General features: G+C 34.7%; 1 protein-coding gene across 1 annotated transcript in view; it reads right to left on the bottom strand.

Moving 5' to 3' along the window:
* LOC118892031 (profilin-1-like) overlaps positions 1-19,178 on the bottom strand; it is a 61,483-nt gene extending 42,305 nt beyond the window's left edge. The window contains exons 1-2 of the mRNA XM_036846043.1: positions 19,143-19,178; positions 7,157-7,254 (exon numbers count right to left, since the gene is read on the bottom strand). Coding sequence (XP_036701938.1) covers positions 7,157-7,254; positions 19,143-19,178 — 134 coding nt within the window. The remainder of the gene's footprint in view (positions 1-7,156; positions 7,255-19,142) is intronic.
* Between the last annotated feature and the right edge of the window lie 539 nt (positions 19,179-19,717).

The raw sequence follows: 19,717 nt of genomic DNA, 5'->3' as shown, positions 1-19,717 counted from the left end.
AGAAAAGGAAAGATCTATTTGAACAAATTGATGGAAAGTCTATTTAGGGTGCAGTTAGAACATGTGATCTTCAATCTTTTCCATTATACTAAAAGTTGATTCTCAAGAGATGGCAAAACCACTAGACACCAGACCTGAAAATCTACATAGGGAATATTATTTCCCTCAGCATCCTCCATGAACTCAGCTATAAAATCACTGGATTCAGCCTTAAAACCTCAACTCAGAAGATAGGAGGACTTTTCTGAGGAATCTATTAGGAAAAGAAAACCTTTTAAAAAAAATATTTTAAATCCTGAGAGTTAAGAATCCCCCAATAGGGGCTCCCCTGGTGGCGCAGTGGTTAGGAATCCGCCTGCCAATGCAGGGCACACGGGTTCGGGCCCTGGTTCAGGAAGATCCCACATGCTGCAGAGTAGCTAGGCCCGTACGCCACAACTACTGAGCCTACGCTCTAGAGCCCGTGCGCCTACAACCGGTGCTCCAAGACGAGAGAGGCCACCACAATGAGAGGCCTGCACATGGCAATGAAGAGTAGCCCCCGCTCACGGCAACTAAAAAGAAAGACCACGCGCAGCAACGAAGACCCAACGCAGCCAAAAATAAATAAATAAATTAATTAATTAATTTTAAAAAAATCCCTCAATAAAACGGCACATCTATTTACCTTTGGAATGTCCACCAATCAATAAACATGGCCCATGCAGTTGGAGATTACAAAGGACAGTAATCATCAGGTAGCTGAGGAACGCCTCTATTGTGAAAGACAGGGAAAACAGCAACATGAACAACAGAGAGGACTGAAGAAAACCCAGTAAATGCCTGGAGAAAACAATCTAAAATAAAACAAAAAATGGAGTATTGGTATCCTTTAAGGTAAGTTGTCTATAAGAAAGAAGAAAATGAAATATTAATTTTAAAAAATTAGAATAGAACCTTTAGAGAAAAATAATAACAATAAAATTACTTTGAAATTAAAAGCAGAAATTTAAAAAAGAATAAAAAGTGATAGTTGAGGATATTTTCCAGAGTGTAGACAAAAGCATGGCAATAGGACTGTATTACGGCTTTGCCAGAGGTTAGTAAATAGAACAATAAAACATGGTACTCAGAAACAGACATTTTAAATTTGATATATAATAGCTCTAGCGTTTCAAAGGTGTGGGTAAAATTTAGACAATTCCATAATGAGACATTTGCTATCCATATGAAAAAATATAATTGGTGCTCTACCACATATCATTACCACATTCATTAAAATTATAAATATAAAATTTTAAAAACTTTATTTTTGGAAGACAAATATACAATAATTATACGTCAGGATATTTTTATATTTGGTCTGATTAAAAACAAATTTCAGAATCTTATAAAAATATTTTATAAAATTGTTCTAAAGGATTTATTTGAAAAGATTAAAAATGCACACACACATGCCAAAACTAAGGAAGTAATTATAATATTAAAATTGAAAATATCTGCATATGAAAAAAGAGGTTATTTCCAGTGGGATTTCAAATTAGATGAAAATTTTAAAATGCAATATTTGAAAAAGTTAAAGAATTTTGTAACAGATATTTGACAAAGATACTTAATGTAGCAACTTTTATTTTATAATCCAAAGGAATAAGAATTTAACCTACCACTATTTAATAAATCCATATAGCAATGTCTAGTAAAGTTGAAGATATGAATATTCTATAGCACATCAATTCCAGTCATTGTTATAGAACTCTAAAGACATTCTTGCACATATTTATAAGAAGATAGATTTAAAAATGTTGAAATCAACATTATTGTTTATAAGAGAAAATATTTAGAAATGACATATAAGGATATCACAGGATACTTGATAAATCAATTGTTATATAATTACATAATGTAATACTATACATCAAAAATTAAATATATGAAGAATTAATTACATCTATATATTTCAATATGGATAAATATTTCAAATATATTGATCAAGGGTAAGATGTTGTAGAGGATACCAGCATAGATTCAAATCACTTACACTTTCATATATGCATTGCTTGTCATCATGGTTGTTTTAGGCCCTTTAAGCCATTATTAGAATAATCAGGAAATGAGGCTGTCATCCACAAAATGGGCCACTTTGCCCTCCTAATTACTGAGAACCTGCATTGCCTCAGATGCTCACTGTTTGCATTCACTTGTAATCCAAATATCTGCCCACTCAGTGTCTATTCTGAGAAGTTCATCCTTGTTACCAATTTTTCAATGTTATTATTTCTAAGTACCTGACCATCTTCCAGGTGGTTCTGGCATACCATGGAGATTCTGTATGTTAACCTTGGCTGCATTTCTTCCTCCTGTGTTTACTGGAGCCTATATCTTAGGATATTAAGAGAAAATCAGTAAATTAACAGCTTGTTTAGTTATAAGCTTAGGAAGTTTACTTGTGGCTTTTGGACCTTCTTGATCCCAATTACCAATATACCACCTCAAATGTACAATGCAATACTGCCCTACGTGAGCAATTTTATGATTCAGTGAATCAAAACCACCATAACAACAATAACACCCATCATGATGATTGGCTCCTCCTTTTGTTCAAGGTTCTACTCAAATCTGTCAGCCTCATGGATTGAAGAAGCTTGCCTAGGTACGATATATGTTATATATGTTGTGTCCTAGTCTAAATGTACCCACCAAACATTGTGCCTCCTTTTCATTGGTGAAACAAAATGAACCATCATACCTTGCTCACTTTGAAAGAGATATCCTGACATGCCTTGATTCAGACCAATTCTTGAAAATTTATCCAGGTTCATCTCTTACCCTTTATCACACAGCTATATTCGTAAGATATATAGCATGTTTACTCCCTATATCTAATTAGCATAATGCCATCAAGGTAATAGCAGATGTGATGTGATGTTTCCTGAGATTTGAGTATGATGGCTTTTTATTCAGATTGCATTATACAAACAGCAGTATATTGATTTAGATTGATTTAGTCCTGGAACAAGATAAAGACTTTTTCCCCGTTGTTTAGTATCGTTTTGTAAGTGTAAACTGCTTCATATTTTTCTTACTAATGGGAATGCAAAGGAAGCATATGTTGCCATTCAGGTGCCAAGAGTTATGCTGATTTCCTTGAATAAAGATACCATATCTGGAACCATAGTGAAACAGAGCAGGACCCTAAGGTCCTTGCCCCCATGTCCTCTGCCTGCCTTTTGTCTGTAGAAAAACTTTAGCCAAAGAATAAGTTTAATCAGAGAAGTGAGAAAATACAGAAACAAAGGAAAACAGTCAAAGGAGACCAAATAATAATAATGTAGTCATTAAACATTGTCAAGGACCTTCAGTTCCATCTTATGGGCTACAGGTAATATTCTGAGCCATATCCTGTGAGCTATCTTGTAGATACTGAGACCCCCACCAGGTGGAAGAAGTTAACTACATGATGACCAGACTGTAGCTATGACATAAGCTGCCACAATTCCGAGAACTGGCCTCAAGGAATGGGAAGAAACTGACCCTGAAACTGAAGATTAACTGTACTTAAAACAATCAAGATGATGCCGCACGACCAATTTCAAGATGACTGTCAGAGCTGACTGTGTGGTTTCTACATGTAGCCCCCTCCCTCAACCTATAAAAGCTCTTGCCCACTGGTTGTGGTGGGGAGAGTCGGCCTTTGGACAGGTATCCACTCTCCCCCTTCCCCCCTCCCCCCCACCGCCGTTGCCAGCATCCAAAATAAAGCAAACTTTCCTTTCCACCAAACTTGCCTCTTTACTGGCTTTTGAGTGGCAAGCAGCCGGACCCCACTTTCAGTTACAATAACTCTGATTGCCATCAACCCCTGATTTAGTCCAACCATCCAGTGTTACTATGCATTGCTCAGTTGGTTTGTGTGCTGGACAGGCAAGCAAGTTAAATCGAAGATGTAGGTATCAGTACACATGCATCTCTTCTTGATGATAGAAATAATCTCTAATCCTCAGAGATGGAGCAGTTCTTTTGACTTACTCTCTTTAATAGAGTATGTAGTTCTAGGGGCTTCTGAGTAGCCCTTTCTGCCATAATACACTTTACTCCATGAATAATGAAACCAAGGTAGAATTCTAATTTATATTTTGGGATTTATAAATAACACATGATTTTTCAACATTTCCACTGGACGCATTATTAAATTTGCCTGGACCAAATCTTTCTATTATCTATTACCTGACCTCCATAATCCCTTTGTTTGTGAACCAGAGTGGCATTGGGTCTCTGCGAAGCAGTGCAAGTTTAGAACCAGCATCTGACCTTCTCTTAAAGTTCTGGGTAATACGTATTTCTTAGTTCTCTGTCACATACACACACACACACACACACACACACACACACACACACACATATCCCAAACCCCACCCTGGTAAATATCTGCAAAGCCCAGTTGGGAATGCTTGGGGTAGAGTCTATTCTTCAAGCCAATGGCCAGGTCGTAGGATTCTCTTCAGATATTTCCCTCTCCATCAGTCAAAGGCCTCCACTTACATAACCAACATAAGGGAACTAGTAAGAAGCTAAGCAACCTCATAGTTTGCACTTGAGTGAGGGTTCTATCAGTCCTAGACTTTTTCTTCCTGTACATGTCACATATCACCCTAACAGACTGTCAGTCTGTGACAACTACAGGGTCCCATGATTGTTTGTCCATCATTATAGATGTCAGTCTGCCTCCCCTTATCTCTGATGGAGCACTGATATCTGGCCTCTGAGATTCCATTTTTCTCATTGAGATCAGGGAACTCAATTCTATCCGGTACTTGCTGCTTTCATTTCTGGCACACAAATGACATTTATAGAGCCCTCTAAGGATATTGATCCGCCACCCACACTTCTCCTGCCAAATTTTAAATGTCTTGCTGAAAGTAGCATATTCCAGTCCCTCACTGGGTGATACTGCATATGAGGTAGAGGTCAAAATCAGAGTGAAAGACTGAGTTGAAATATTAACATTTTCATTTCCTCCCATATTTGAATTTTCAGAATACAAATCTCTCTGGGTTTTCTAGTCATAAAATTCCACTGGTGACAGTACAGAAAAAGCCTGTTTACTTATTTTTTCAGTATTCTCAATTAAAATGTAAATATCTATGAAATATGCTACACAGTGTTCCTGAAATGTGATTCAGGGACTATTTGTATCAAAATTATCTAGAGGCACTTGTATCGAACTGGAGGGGCCAGGGCTTCACACAGGGACAATTGAATCAAATTCCCTAGGAGATATGTGTGTTAATATACATTTTAACAAAAATTTTAGATGATATTTATGCATACCAAAATGTGAGATGCAGTCATACAGAGAAAGTTAGCATACATAGTCAGAATTCAGAATTGCATTAACTGTCCAAATCATAATCCTCATGCTGCATTAGGAGCAGATAGGTTGGAGAAAGAGAGGAAAGGTGTCATGTTGTCTGTATAATAACTCCCTCTTCCTTGGGTCATGAAATAAATTCCAGATGTTTGCACTACCAACCCACAGTATGTTTTTACCTGTCATCACATACTTTCCTCTTTTCACCTCTAAACAGTACAGTGGTTGGAAGACACTCACCAAGTTCTTTCTCAATGTGGGAATTAGATTTCTTAAAATAGCAGTTGACAGCGAATTTAAAGTGAGACTAGACCTAAAATAACAGCCTGATGGAGTAGGTATGATGTTAGCGGTAGAATCAGGGATCAAGGTTGAGATGGAGCGAGACTTTGGGTCGTGGCTGGATCCAGCAGCGCTGGGCTCATACCTTCAACACTCACGGTTTCTGTTCAAGGCAAGTGCTTCCTACTGCAAACACCAGCCTGTCTGCCTGAGGGCTTTCTCTGGAAGTGATAGGGATTTAATGCCCCTTTGAGCAGCCCTCAACCAATGACAAGTGGAGTTGACGGATAAATAGACGAGCTTCCTCACCCCATAGATGCGACATCACTGAGGCACATTGTATATGGTCTCTCAGAGGTCTGCTGTGAGTGGATCTCCCATGGCCCACAGTGTTTTTCTGCTTTAACCTAGCATATATTAACCTAGCATATATAAGCTTCCTTTCTTTCTTCGGCTTGCTACCCACCTACCTTAAGCATACTTCCTGAATGATTAATTGAAAAGTTTCATAAATATTTGTATATTCTAATTGTTTCCACATAAATGAAAGTTTGATATAATGTTTATGATATTTTTACATACATAGTATATTAACGATATTTATTTTCAATACCCAAGGGAAGATTAATTATATTTGGGGTGTTCTATAATTCCTTTTGCACTTTGACCTCATCATTGCTTCAATTATTTAATTAAACACTACTTTTAGTAAATTTTATCACCTAGAAATATATTTTCCCACAGTTGGCTCTATTTATGAGGTAATCGTATTTCCCCTAAGTGTTATTATAATAGTTTTCACCTCATTTAAATTTGTCATTAATTTGATTCTAAAATAAAATGACATTTTCCCCATACGTTATGAAACACCACCATAAACTGCAGTGCAATTAGGGTGTGTATCTTTTACTGTCTGCTCATGTTTTGCATAATCACTTTGAAACAATTTTTACCATTTATTTACAGATCTTTTTCACCAAATAATCACTGGAAACTTATTACAGTGTTTTACATTTCAGTTAACTTCACAAGCCTCTAAAATGTGAGTGAAGAAGGAAAAGTTTGTATTTTTATTAGATTTTGAGTCACATATAATAGTATTTTTTGCATGTGTTCTATTCAGGTTAACAATGGGCAGAAAATATATGAAAAAAAGTTACTTCTCTCCTTTTTATGAAATTAATAAAGATAATTACAATTAAAGCTTTTAAGCATTATTTCATTTTGGTTTTAGAATAAGTGATCTTAATTTTCTAAAACAAAGGATTGTTTTCTGGTACGTGGAGGTTAAATCTTACATTGCAGGTAAGGTGTAAGTTATATATTAGTTATCGATTAGTGCAAAACAAAGTGCCCCCTAAATTACAACTACATTGTTGAAAACAACAAATATTTATTACCTCACATAGATTTTGAGGCTTAGAAATCCAGGTGTAGCTTATCTGTATCTTTCTGGCTCAGAGTTGTCATGAAGTTGCAGGCAAGACTTCTGCTGAGACTGCATCATCTGAAGGCTCCTTGACTCACTTGTCTGGTGTTTGATACTGGCTGGTGGTTGATGCCTCAGTTTCCTGCCGCTCAGGCTTTCCTTCCACAAGTGTTTTGAGGACATCCAGTCGCTTTCCCTAAAGTGAGTTATGAGGTTTTAATATGCATTTCCCTAGTAACTACTGATGTTGAGCATCTTTCTGTGTGCTTATTGGCCATTTGAATATCTTTTTAGGAGGAATGTCTATTCAAACCATTGGCTCATTTTTCGGTTGGGTTATGTTGGTGGTGGTGGTGATATTGTTGTGTTGTAGGTTTTCTTTATATAGTCTGGATATTAATTCCTTATTAGATGTATGATTTGCAAATATTTTCTCCATTCTGTAAGTTGTCTTTTCACTTTCTTTGGAATGTCTTATAATTTTTAAAATGAATTCCAATTTACCTAATTTGCTCTTTTGTTGCTCATGCTTTTGGTGTCATATCTAAAATCTATTTCCAAATCCAAAGTTATGAGTATTTACACCTATGTTTTTTCCTAAGAGTTTTGTGTTTAGCTCTCATATTTCAGTCATTGGTCCATTTTGAGTTAGTTTTTGTGTATGTTGTGAGGTAGAGGTCCAACTTCATTCTGTTGCATGTGGTTATCCAGTTGTCCCAGCACAATTTGTAGAAGAGACTGTTTTTTCAACATTGAATGGACTTGGTATCCTTGTCAAAAATCAATTTGCTCTAGAAGTATGGGTTTATTTGTTTTCTGTATATCTTATATACATTTTTTTGGTTTCTCATTTTCTCCATTCCTTCCATATTTTGTATTTAGTTGTTTCTTTTAAAGAACCATATTGATTCAATTTCATATATATACATATATAAATTTATTTATTAAATTATAAGTTAATATATATAAATATATAAATACATGTATGATTAATATACAGTTGGCTCTTGAACAATGTAGGGGTTGGGGCACCAGGATTTCATGCAGTTGAAAATCCCTGTATAACTTTATAGTCAGCCGTCCATATCCTGAGTTCTCCATCCTTGGATTCAACCAAACTCAGATCATGTAGTAAATACTGTAGTACGTATTTATTGAAAAAAATCTGCATATAGGTGGACTTATGCAGTTCAAACCTGTGTTGTTCAAGGGTTAACTGTATATATATATATTTAATTGACATAAAATATAAATTAATACATTTTATTGACTTTATATTTTAGGGCAGTTTTAGGTTCCCAGCAAAATTAAGAGGAAGGTACAAAGATTTCCCATATATCCCTTTCCCTACACATGTTGACACTCCTATATTATCAACATACCCTCTAAGAGTTTATCTTTGTTACAATAGATAAACCTGCTTTGACACTTCTTATTCACCCAAAGTCCACAGCTTATATTATAATTCACTCTTGGTGTTCTACATTCTGTGGGTTTGGACAAATGTATAACATGTATCCATCATTATGGTATCATACAGAATATTTCACTGCTCTAAAAATCCTCTGTACTCTGCCTATTCACCCCTCCCAACTCCTCAACCCCTAGAGCCCACTGATATTTTTACCGTCACCTTAATTTTGCCTTTTCTAAAATGTATAGTTAGAATCATACTCTAAGTAGCCTTTTCAGATTGGCTGCTTTCACTTAGTAATATACATTTGAGGTTTCTCCCTGTCTTTTCATGGCTTGAAAAATCATCTATTTTTAGTGTTGGATAAGATTCCATTTTCTGGTTGTACTACAGTTTATTTACCCATTTATCTACTGAAGAGCATATTTGGCTGCTTACAAGTTTTGGCATTTATGAATAAAATTCCTATAAATAACCATGTGCAAGTTTTGTGTGGACATCAGTTTTCAACTCATTTGGGTAAATACCAAGGAATGTGATTGCAGGATCATACAGTAAGAGGATGTTTAGCTTTCTGAGAAACTGCTAAAGTGTCTTTCCAAAGAGGCTATGCCATTTTGCATTTCTACCAGCAATGAATAAGAGTTCCTGTTGCTCCACATCCTTGTTAGCATTTGGTGTTTTCAGTGTTTGGGATTTTGGCCATCCTGATAGATGTGTAGAAGTATTTTATTATTGTTTCAATTTGCATTTCCCTGATGACATATTATGTGAAGTATATTTTCATATGTTTATTTGCCATCCATATTTCTTCCTTAGTGAGGTTTTTGGTTCAGGTCTTGGGCCTATTTTTTAATTAGGCTTTTTTTTTTTTTATTATTGAGTTTTAAGAATTTGTGGCATATTTTGGATAACAGTCTCTTATCAGATTTGTCTTTTCTAATATTTTCTACCAGCACGTCTTGTCTTCTCATTCTCTTTAGATTGTATTTCACAAATAGAAGGTTTTAATTTTAGTCCAGCTAATCAATTATTTCTTCCATATATTGTGCTTTTAGCCTTGCATCTAAAAAAGCCATTGTCATATAAATAGTCAGTAGTCATCTAGGTTTTACCCTATGTTACTTTCCAGCACTTTTATAGTTTTGCATTTTACATTTAGGTCAATGATCCCTTTTGAGTTAATTTATGTGAAGGTGTAAGGTCTGTGCCTTGATTTTTTTTTTCTTTTTTTTTTTCTTTTGCATGTGGCCATCCAGTTGTTCCAGCACTATTTGTTGAAAAGACTGTCTTTGCTCGATTGTATTGCCTTGGTCATTGTCAAAGATCAGTTGACTATATTTATGCAGATCTATTTCTGTGCTCTCTATTTTGTTCCATTGATCTACTTGTCTATTCTTTTGCTAATACCACATTATCTTGACTACTGTAGCTTTATAGTAAGTCTTGAAGTTGGATAGTGTCAGTCCTCCAACTTTGCTCTTCTTCTTCAATAATGTGTTGGCTATTCTGAGTCTTTTACCTCTTCATATAAACTTTAGAATCAGTTTGTCAATATCCACAAAATAATGCTGGAATTTTATTGGGATTGCATTGAATCTATAAATCAATTTGAGAAGAACTGACATCTTGACAATATTGAATTTTTCTATCCATAAACATGGAATATCTCTCCATTTATTTAGTTCTTCTTTGATTTTGTTCATCACAGTTTTGTAGTTTTCTTCATATACATCTTACATATTTTTCTTAGATTAATTCCTAAGTATTTCATTTTGGAGGGCACCTAGTACTGTGTTTTTAATTTCAAATTCCACTTGTTTATTGCTGGTATTTAGAAAAGCAAATTATCTTTATATATTAACTGTTTACTTTGCAACCTTGCTATAATCACTTATTAGTTTTTATTTGTCAGTTCTTTCAGATGTTTTACCTAGACAATCATCTCATTTGCAAACAAAGCACCCCTTCAATACTTAGCCAGGCTTTCCTTGAGCCCAGGAAGTACCCTACGGGGTGATAGTTCTATGTCTTCTCAGATCTTTGTGAGCATTTGTCTTGCCCTGGGTGTGAACATAGCCTCCTAAATCCCCTCTTATACTCACATTTTTGAATGTCTTAATGTCCCAAAGAAATTCTTCCCAGCTTTTGCTCCCAGGTATAGGTAGCCTATGATATGTTTTAACTGTAATCTCTTGCCACAAGAGTCTGAAGGTTGTTAGGTTGTCTTGCAGTGTTTTTGAGTAGGAGCCACTTCTTTTATGGCCTGATTTCTGAGTTAGAGGAAATAGATATTAGCACCTTGGGTTGATTTTGGATGCATGCAGCAGTAAGCAGTAGCTTGCAGTGAGCTGCAGCTGGAAGCTAGACCTTAGTTCCCTGACTGGGGATCAAACTCTGATCACCTGGATGGAAACCAAGAATCTTAACGGCTAGACCACAGGGGCCAGTGGCTAAAATCTAAATCCCCAGTCCTTGTCTACCTTGAAAGGAGGAATATGACAAGGAGATGGAAGGTACAGAAGAAAGTAAAGTATTTATTAGAAAAACAGAGTACACGCGGACGGACGCATGGGCGAACTCAGCGAGAGAGTCACAGAGTTGCGCCTTTGAGAAGTTTAAATCCTTTATAAGGGGGCAGTCTTTCGGGTCTTTGTCTTCTTCTTGGCCAATCCTCTTGGTTTGACCCCATGTCTAATTTGTCTCAGAACCCTCCCCTGGGTGCACACGCACCCCTCAATCAAGATGGATTTAATCGCAAAGGCTTCTGGGAGGAAAATAGCAAGACTCACTATGGTCTGGCGTCTCCTGCCTTCTTGACTCTTTAAAGACTTTTGCACATGTGTAGTGTCTCCCTTGCCCCAAGGATGGGAAACGTATGACCTCTTGACCTTCTAACAGTGTTTAGTCCCTCTCTGTCTCTGCCATAAAAGTGTCCAATGTCCAGTTATCCACCCTATCTTTGTTGTTGTTTTTTATATCAAAGTGCAGATCTCAAAATGTAGACAGGAGTCCGGTCATAAATATGTAGCCCGGAGCCCATTTGTCTCTTGCCTCAGGAAATGTAAACAGGGGCCTGGTAGTGAATGTCCAGCCTGAAGCCCATCTTTTTCTCACCCCAGGAAATGTGAACAGGAGTCCAGTTGTAATGTCTAGCCTGGAGTCCATCTATCTCCTGCTTTAGGGTCACTCCCACAGTAGCCCTTAGGTAGGTTAAAACAGACATACAAAATAATTTGCAAATAAGGTCTGCTCTGCTTTCTCCAGAACCAAGAACCAGAGTCCCACTCCAGGAATGTGGCTTTCCCTGTTAAAAAGTGTTGTCACATCCAGGAGAGGTAGAGAAAGGGAAATTCAAAACTCCACAAAGCTTTTCCACAACTTGAAGTTGCTTTTTATTCAATCTCCTTGGTTGCTGTAAATCTTTGGCTTTTTTTCCAGACTTCTGACAAAGTTGATACTGACAGTTTCTGCTTGTTTTTCATTGTTTCTGTAGGGAGTTGAGAGCTTGGAGCTGCCTATTGCACTATTTTGCTAGAGTCACTCATACTATTGATTTGGCATATGCTTCTGGTTGCACAACCAACCTTGGTACAATATTAAGAGAGACTGAAAAATGGTGTAAATACCAGGAGGCAGGGAGATTGTGGACCAATATTGAAGCTGTCTGTCACAAGTTAACTTTCATTCATTTATTTAAGTGGTTTTGAGAGAGAGAGAAATAAGACTAGTTAAGGCTATTAGGAGACGTTTTGGAGATTTTTTTTCCATTCTGGCGTTCAAACTCTTGGTTCATAAAATTAGAAATAATTCACTTAGTTCAGGTATGTGCACAAGTGGAAACATGCATACATGCATACATGTAATAAAATATAGAAAAATTATTTAATTAAAAAAAAGTAAGAAAATGACCTCATTGGTCCGCATCTCAGCGAGAAACAAGACACATTAAAAGAGTTAATACAAGACAGATATTGAAGTAACTTTTATCAAAGTTTGGAAAGAGTTAGGCAAACAAATGACTAAGCACCAAGTTAACAGTAGTAGCAGAAGACCAATGCCACAACCAGGTTTGAGATGAAAAAGGAAGAAATTTTGTAACCAGAAACTAGAGGATTCTACAGCCAAGAGTAGGAGTAACATGATAGGACCTATGTCTTTTGGAAAATGACACAGCCACTGCCAAACCACAGTATAACAGGTAAATAACGACACAAAGGTATCTCAAACTCACTGTCTTCCAGTCTTCTGATCTCCAAGCTGCACCTACCATTAGCCAAAACTAAGCTAAAGCCAGAGTGAAATTGATCCAAGTTGATATTATCCATAAAGTTCAGCTCTTCGAGACACAGGTCAAGGTGGAGCAGAATAGATGATAGATCTGAGTGGGTAAACGGAGAATATTCAGCATCATTTAAGTTGACTTCCATACACATAATACAGCAAAAAGTAATTTTACTAAGATGAGATAATGAAAAACAAGTAAAAGGAGAGTAGAACAGGTAGGAAGAGCCAAGCAAGGACTAAGTGTGAAAAATATGGCTTAAATATCTGTAAGCCTAAAGTTAGGCCATTTATTTCCCTCTTCCAGCCAATGCAAAGATCAAATTTTGGTCAGTTAAATGAAAGATAGAACCATAAAAGAACAGAAAATTTACTGAGGTATAGCACTACTATTCCCAGTACAGTGACCAAGGAGACATGCCTAGTGCTGGTCCTCACACAAAAAACTGCAATTTATTGAACACTGCAACCTTACAGAAAATACAGGAAAAGTTCAATAAAGTTACATCTTATAGCATCCCCTAATGACTGCTGCCAAGGTATTTGCCAAAGGTATTTCAATAAAACCATTCTAAGCAGACTGAAATGAAGTACTTTATATTTGCAACCTCAGCTGTTCTGATGTGAGCCAGGGATAGATTATGTAGAATGGATAAACTGCATACCCCAAAGGTTATATCAGAAAGGTTGTATTTTCAGCAGAGCACCAAGGTATTGCCACTTATAATTCCCGATAGGTGCTTGGAGTGCAGCTAAATTACCTTGCAGGTCACATTAAAGGCCATGTGATATTTCTCGGAACTCTCTAGCCACCTATGTTCCCTTTCATTCTTCTTTTGCCTTAGCTCTTAAAATTTAGTGTAGTTCTGGGAGTTCATTCTGCCTGTTTCTCTTTTTAACATGTGTATATCATATGTGAACAATATAATCCATTTTCATATTTTCAGTTTTTTAATGCTTTGATGATTCCCAAATGTTTACCACCTGTTCTAATTGTCCTCTTGAGCTCCAGACCCCAAAGCTTCACTTACTGAATGGATACCTGCCCTTGGACATCTCAGGGTGATTTTAAACTCAGCACAGCTCTACCACTCTGCACAAGTCTGGTTCTTTTGTTTGCCAACACATAAGCAATCTCTAAACTTGTGTCATTATTGTACAACCTACTAAAGTTATAGTTTTATACTGAACAGAATTCTCATAGTGCACCCTCACTACTTTACTGTAAGATAATGATCATTGACTGTAAGACACCATGTAAAAGATAGATCTACTTTGGTTCCTCAGAGACACACTGGCTACCAGTCTAAATAGTTTTGTTTTGGTTTGGTTTGGTTTTGGTTTGGTTTTGATTTGTTTTCTGAATTGGTCTGAGAAATTCTAGGAGTTCTGAGGATCCTGATAGTTTGGTGCAGCTTACTTTCTCTCTTTCCCAAATATGTTCTTTCTACATTTTCCTTCTAACCTCTAAACAAAAGGATGTTTCTATTTTCTACCAGACTTTAACATGCTGGAGGCAACTATCTTGACTTAAAGCAGCTCTGTGAAATTTTAGTTTTGCCGGATATTAAGAACTGGTTCCACTTATACCCATTTCCTAATCAGAGTCATTGACCTCTCTACCTATTCCTCTTTCCAGGCCCCAAATTTTGGAGTGGATATCCTGAGCACACTAATTTGATTTGTAGAGACTATGGAAGTAAACAATTCTTCCCTCAGTGTCAATAACCAGGTTGATGTTTCTGCATCCTTTCTTCTTACCTCCTTAATCTAGGCCAATTTTTCCTAACCTTGAATATACATTAGCATTATCCATTGAGCCTCTTGTTACTAACATGCAGGCAGATGAGAATTGCTGATATATACTACTGGCGGACAGCTGTTTCCCAGAAATCTACTTGACCTCTTCTCCTAGATATTTCTGAAATTTGCTCAAAAATCATTTTCTCACAGAAAACTATCCATTTCACCATGTAAAATAGCATATTTCCCAGCACCTTCTGGGCAACCTCTCTATCCCTCTTTTCTTTCTAAATCATTTCCCATAGCATTTGTTACCACTTGACAATTGTTTGTTTATGCACACTCTCCCTGTCACCACATATTATGTACGATCCATAAGGGAGAGATTTGTATGTTTTTTGTTCATTGTCTGTTACCAGCATTTAAAGTAGTGCTTGGCAAATAGACTTACTAAATATCACTGAAAAAAGTGAATGGTCATTTATGTGACTCAGTGGATAACACAGCCAGAGCCTCAGTGGAATTTTCAGGATACTAGCCTCTGGCTCATGGCACTGGATTGCTGTGGCTTTGTCATCTTCCTTAGGCTGAGTCTTCTTTTACTAGTTTTAAGAGGAAAATTTCTCTTCATTTTACTTCTTAAGTCATAATAAGTATACCCAAGAATGTTCTTTCTCCTTCTAAATTTTCTTTAGGACTTGAACATTTGGAACTTAATAGCCAGAAGGTTTTGTTGACTATGCCTTTTTTCTTTTTTTTTACTCTGTATGTATTTCCAAATGTATACCAAACAAATCAAAGCATTTTTATTGAAAGGAAGGAAAAGACAGGGAAAGACACAGAGGCAGAGGATAAGATACCTATTCCATTTAAATTTGTTATAATAATGTTATATAATTTTAATCTAGAAAGCCATGTTCTTTGCATCCAAGATAAAACTTGTCTTATCAGATTATGGAAAGAAGATTAATTCAAGAGGTGGGGAAAGGAATCGGAAGAAAACATCACCTGCACAACTATTTCAAATTCAGATTCTAAACTTATCACATTAATTGTGATATGACCCTATGGACTACTGCAAAGGTTCTAAATGAGAGTATGTGCAAAAATTCCAGGAGAGATTTTGTAAAGGCAAATGTTCATGCTTCATCCCCAGAGGTGGTAATGCAGTAAGCCCAGAAATCTGCATCATTTAGAATGAATAACGATGTTTGGCAGATGCTTGTTATATGTAAATTTACCTAACAAGGTAGAAATAAATAGTATAACAGCAAGATAACAAAATATATCTGAATTCCAAAACACAGAAGTAACCACAAAAATATGGGAAAACATTATTCAGATCTACACACACACATGCATACACACAAATGTTTATGTAAATACATATGTAAAATAGGTCTAAATATTTATAGATGGATGCATAGATATGTAGATTAAAAGTGTGATAATCCCATGGATACTACTCTTTAAATATTAAGTTTAATAATACTATTTTTAAATAGAAATGAAATAAGACAATGTTAAAAGAAATTTTGAACTTCATATATATGTATATATGTGTGTATATATATAAATATATATAAATATCACATATATATCTACATATCTATGTCAAATGCTAACAAAGAATTATTAAAAATTTAGAGTCATTGTGGTTGGAATCTGCCTGTTTACCTAGCACCTCCTATAATTTTGATACAGATAATTCTTGGACTATGCATTTAAAAAGTCTGTAGTGGCTGTGCAGCCCATCTGAAAGCAAAGAACCTTTGTTAACATCCTTATGAAACAATCCCACACCCCAAACCAATAAAATGAAAGTGAATGTCATAGTTTGATTTTAGTTCTAAATGCCAATAAAATTAGGTGAAAGGGAACAAACGTCCAGTTATAAGATAAGTAAGTTCTGGGGATCTAATGTACAGCATGGTGACTATAGTCAATAATACTGTATTATGTACTTGAAAGTTGCTAAGAAGGTAAATCTCAAATGTTCTTGCTACAAAAAATAAATGGTAATTATGTGATGTTATGAAGGTGTTAAGGTCTTCATATATTTTAGATAAAAGTCCTTTATCAGATATATTTTTGCAAATATTTTCTCCTTTTCTGTGGATTGTCATTTCATTCTCTTGACAGCATCATTCACAGAGCAGAACTTTTAATTTTAATAAAGTGAAGCTTATCAATTCTTTCTTTCAATCATCACCCCTTTGGTATTTTATCTAAAAATCATTGCCAATCTCAGGTCATGTAGAATTTCTTGAATACTATCTTCTAGGAGTTTTATAGTTTTGCATTTTACAATTAGGATTATGATCCATTTTGAGCTAATTTGTGTGAAGAGTTTAAGGTCTGTGTCTATATTGATTTTTTTTTTTTTTTTTAACATGTGAATGTCTGGTTGTTTCATTACCATTTGTTGGAAAGACTATTTTTGCTCTATTGCATGTTTTCCTCTTTGTCAAAGATCAGTTGACTATATTAGGTCTATTTTTGAGCTCTCTATTCTGTTCCATAAGTTTATTTGTGTATTCTTCACCAATACCATACTGTTTTAATCACTGTAGCTTTGTGGTAAGTCTTGAAGTCAGATAGTATCAGTCCTCCATCTTTATTCATGTTCTGCAATATTGAGTTGGCTATTCTGGGTATTTTACCTCTTCATATAAAATTACAAATCAGTCAATATCCACAAAATAAATTGCTGAGATTTTGTTGAATCCTTATATTAAGTCACATCTACTTTTTAAAGTAGATTTGCTAAGATTTCTTCTTTATGTTTATGTAACAGTGCTATTTTTTTCTATTTTGAAAAACAATGAATTTTCCTTGGAACTGTTTTGCATATATGCATAGAAAAGAAAATTAAAATAACCATAACTTTATGGCCACACTATAACCAATGTTGACTTTCTAAATATGCACATGTATTTATTATACTTTTTGTAATCATATAATTTATACTCTATATATGAATACAAATAGTTTTCTACTATACAATAACATGATAATTTTATCATATCTTGATACTATGTTTTCCTCTAAATTATGGTATTAAATATAACTGAAAAATATATATAACTCTTCTTTTATCTAATAAATCTTGCTTATTACCATCAACTAACTACTGTTAGATTTATATAAGAATTTATTATTGTAATTAAAATAATTTTGTTATGACTCTTAGGATTTTACTTGATTAACTCTATTTTATATGTCCAAAATATATCAACTATTGGAGCATAGTTTTTCTGATTTTTTCCAGTTTTTATTAAAATATACTACATAATTGTGTCTTATTTATTGTCAATATATTTTCATGTTGCTCTGGCTACTTTACTAATTTGTAGTCATAATTCTGATTTAATATGAATTACAAATATTTTCTTTTTCTTAACAAACTATTCTTTGGAATTAAAAGCAAAGCCATACTAACCTTTAGAAAGAAATTTATATTTTAGAAATTGGTTTTCATTTAATTTAATATTATTCCATAGTTTGTCAAAGGCTTTCTTTGACCATATCTTGTCTGCTTTTGTTGTTTGTTGCAACTTCTATTCATTTTGTATGAGGTAAAATATATTAAAGTGTTCTTTTGAAATGGCATTCAGCTTTGTAAATTTAATTTTTATGAAACAAATCAGGCTGTTTTCAGGATAGTCAGCAAAACATGTAATCACAGTTAAGTGATTTTTGAAAATGAAGTTATTTTATTTGTACATCATGCCTTTTCTATTGATACTATATTAGAGAGCAGAGTTTTACCATAAAAACTAATAAGCAAAATAAATTATGTAACTATGCTAAGTAAAATTATAAAGTACCTCAAAGCATATTTAATCTTTGAAAAAGATTAAAGGAATTTTTACATTCCTCAAAGTAACTGATTTTAATGTGTTTAATTTGTACATAAGCATGTTTTATCACATTATTTGCTGGTAGATCTTTCATCATTTTATATTCTCAAAACATGTTGTTTTTATAAATAAAAAGAAGAAAAATATATTATTTTACTTATTCTGAGTGGAAGATAGCAGCACTGTAAGTCCAAATCACCCTGGTCAAATTTTCAGTTTATTTAAGTATGATAAATGCAAATGTCAGAATGCAAGGTCCAGACTCAACCATAACATTCCATTACTTTCATATAATTTTCCTTTGTTTCTCTATTTTTTAAATAAAAAGCCATTACACATCTTTACTTCTCTAACCCTGTCACATCCTCATCCCACAATTTCATGAATCTGGAAATTGCTGAAAAGAGGAATTGGAAGTATTATTTTACCTAGCACTGCTAAATTTTTGTATTAAAATGAGCATTAGGCCCATAATTTAAAATATTTATGTAACATATGGCAAATTATAGTGTCAATTTTCTTTCTTCACTTCCACCAATATCTAGTGAAAAAAAATGCAGCATGCTTCCTAACTTTCCTCAAGATTATTGAAACTAGAACAATATAAAAAGGGAAAGGAAATGAAGCAAAAAGAATTGTATTTAGCCATAGTATATGTGAGTGTCTCCTTCTGACTGTAGCTAAACTATTAATATTCAAGAATGAGAATCTAAGAAATGATGAAAATGTCTTTATATTGTTAATTATATTATCAGCAACCATAGAAAAATCTATACTTACCTCCTTCAAATTCTGGATGTCATTGAGAGCTGCCATTTGCCAACATATAAACTTAACATTTTTAAAGTCAAATAATCTTACTTTAGCTCACACTGTGCTCAACTGGAATGATTAGAAAGATGTACTAAAAGTCAGTAGATAAGAAGGTCAAAGAAATCTTCTCTATGAAAAACAGTGTACTATAAACAATTCATCCTGAAGATATATCTTCTTGTGCCTCTCACAGGAGTGACCAAAAATTCCGTATCACCACCCTACCTCAGTGGGTTTAAGTTAGGTTTCCTAAAATCAATGCAATTTCATGAGCATTTTATACGCTCTCCCCAATTTTCTGTAATATACATACATACACACACACACGTGTGTGTATATTGTATTTAATCAGGAAAAAATTAAATTTCTCCCTTTTCTTATAAACATATATAAGACAGCCATGTTTTCACTCACTCATTTATTCATTCAACAAATATATATTAAAAACTGGTTATGTGTTAGTCACTGTGCTCTATCCTGGTGTTACAGTAGAGATTATGAAAGAATCTTTCCTGCCCTGCCTGCATAGAATTCATAGTCTA

Source organism: Balaenoptera musculus, chromosome 3 (assembly GCF_009873245.2).
Source record: "Balaenoptera musculus isolate JJ_BM4_2016_0621 chromosome 3, mBalMus1.pri.v3, whole genome shotgun sequence".
NCBI lineage: Eukaryota > Metazoa > Chordata > Mammalia > Artiodactyla > Balaenopteridae > Balaenoptera > Balaenoptera musculus.
Note: the sequence above shows the minus strand (reverse complement) of the source record. Positions and strands in the feature narration are given on the sequence as shown.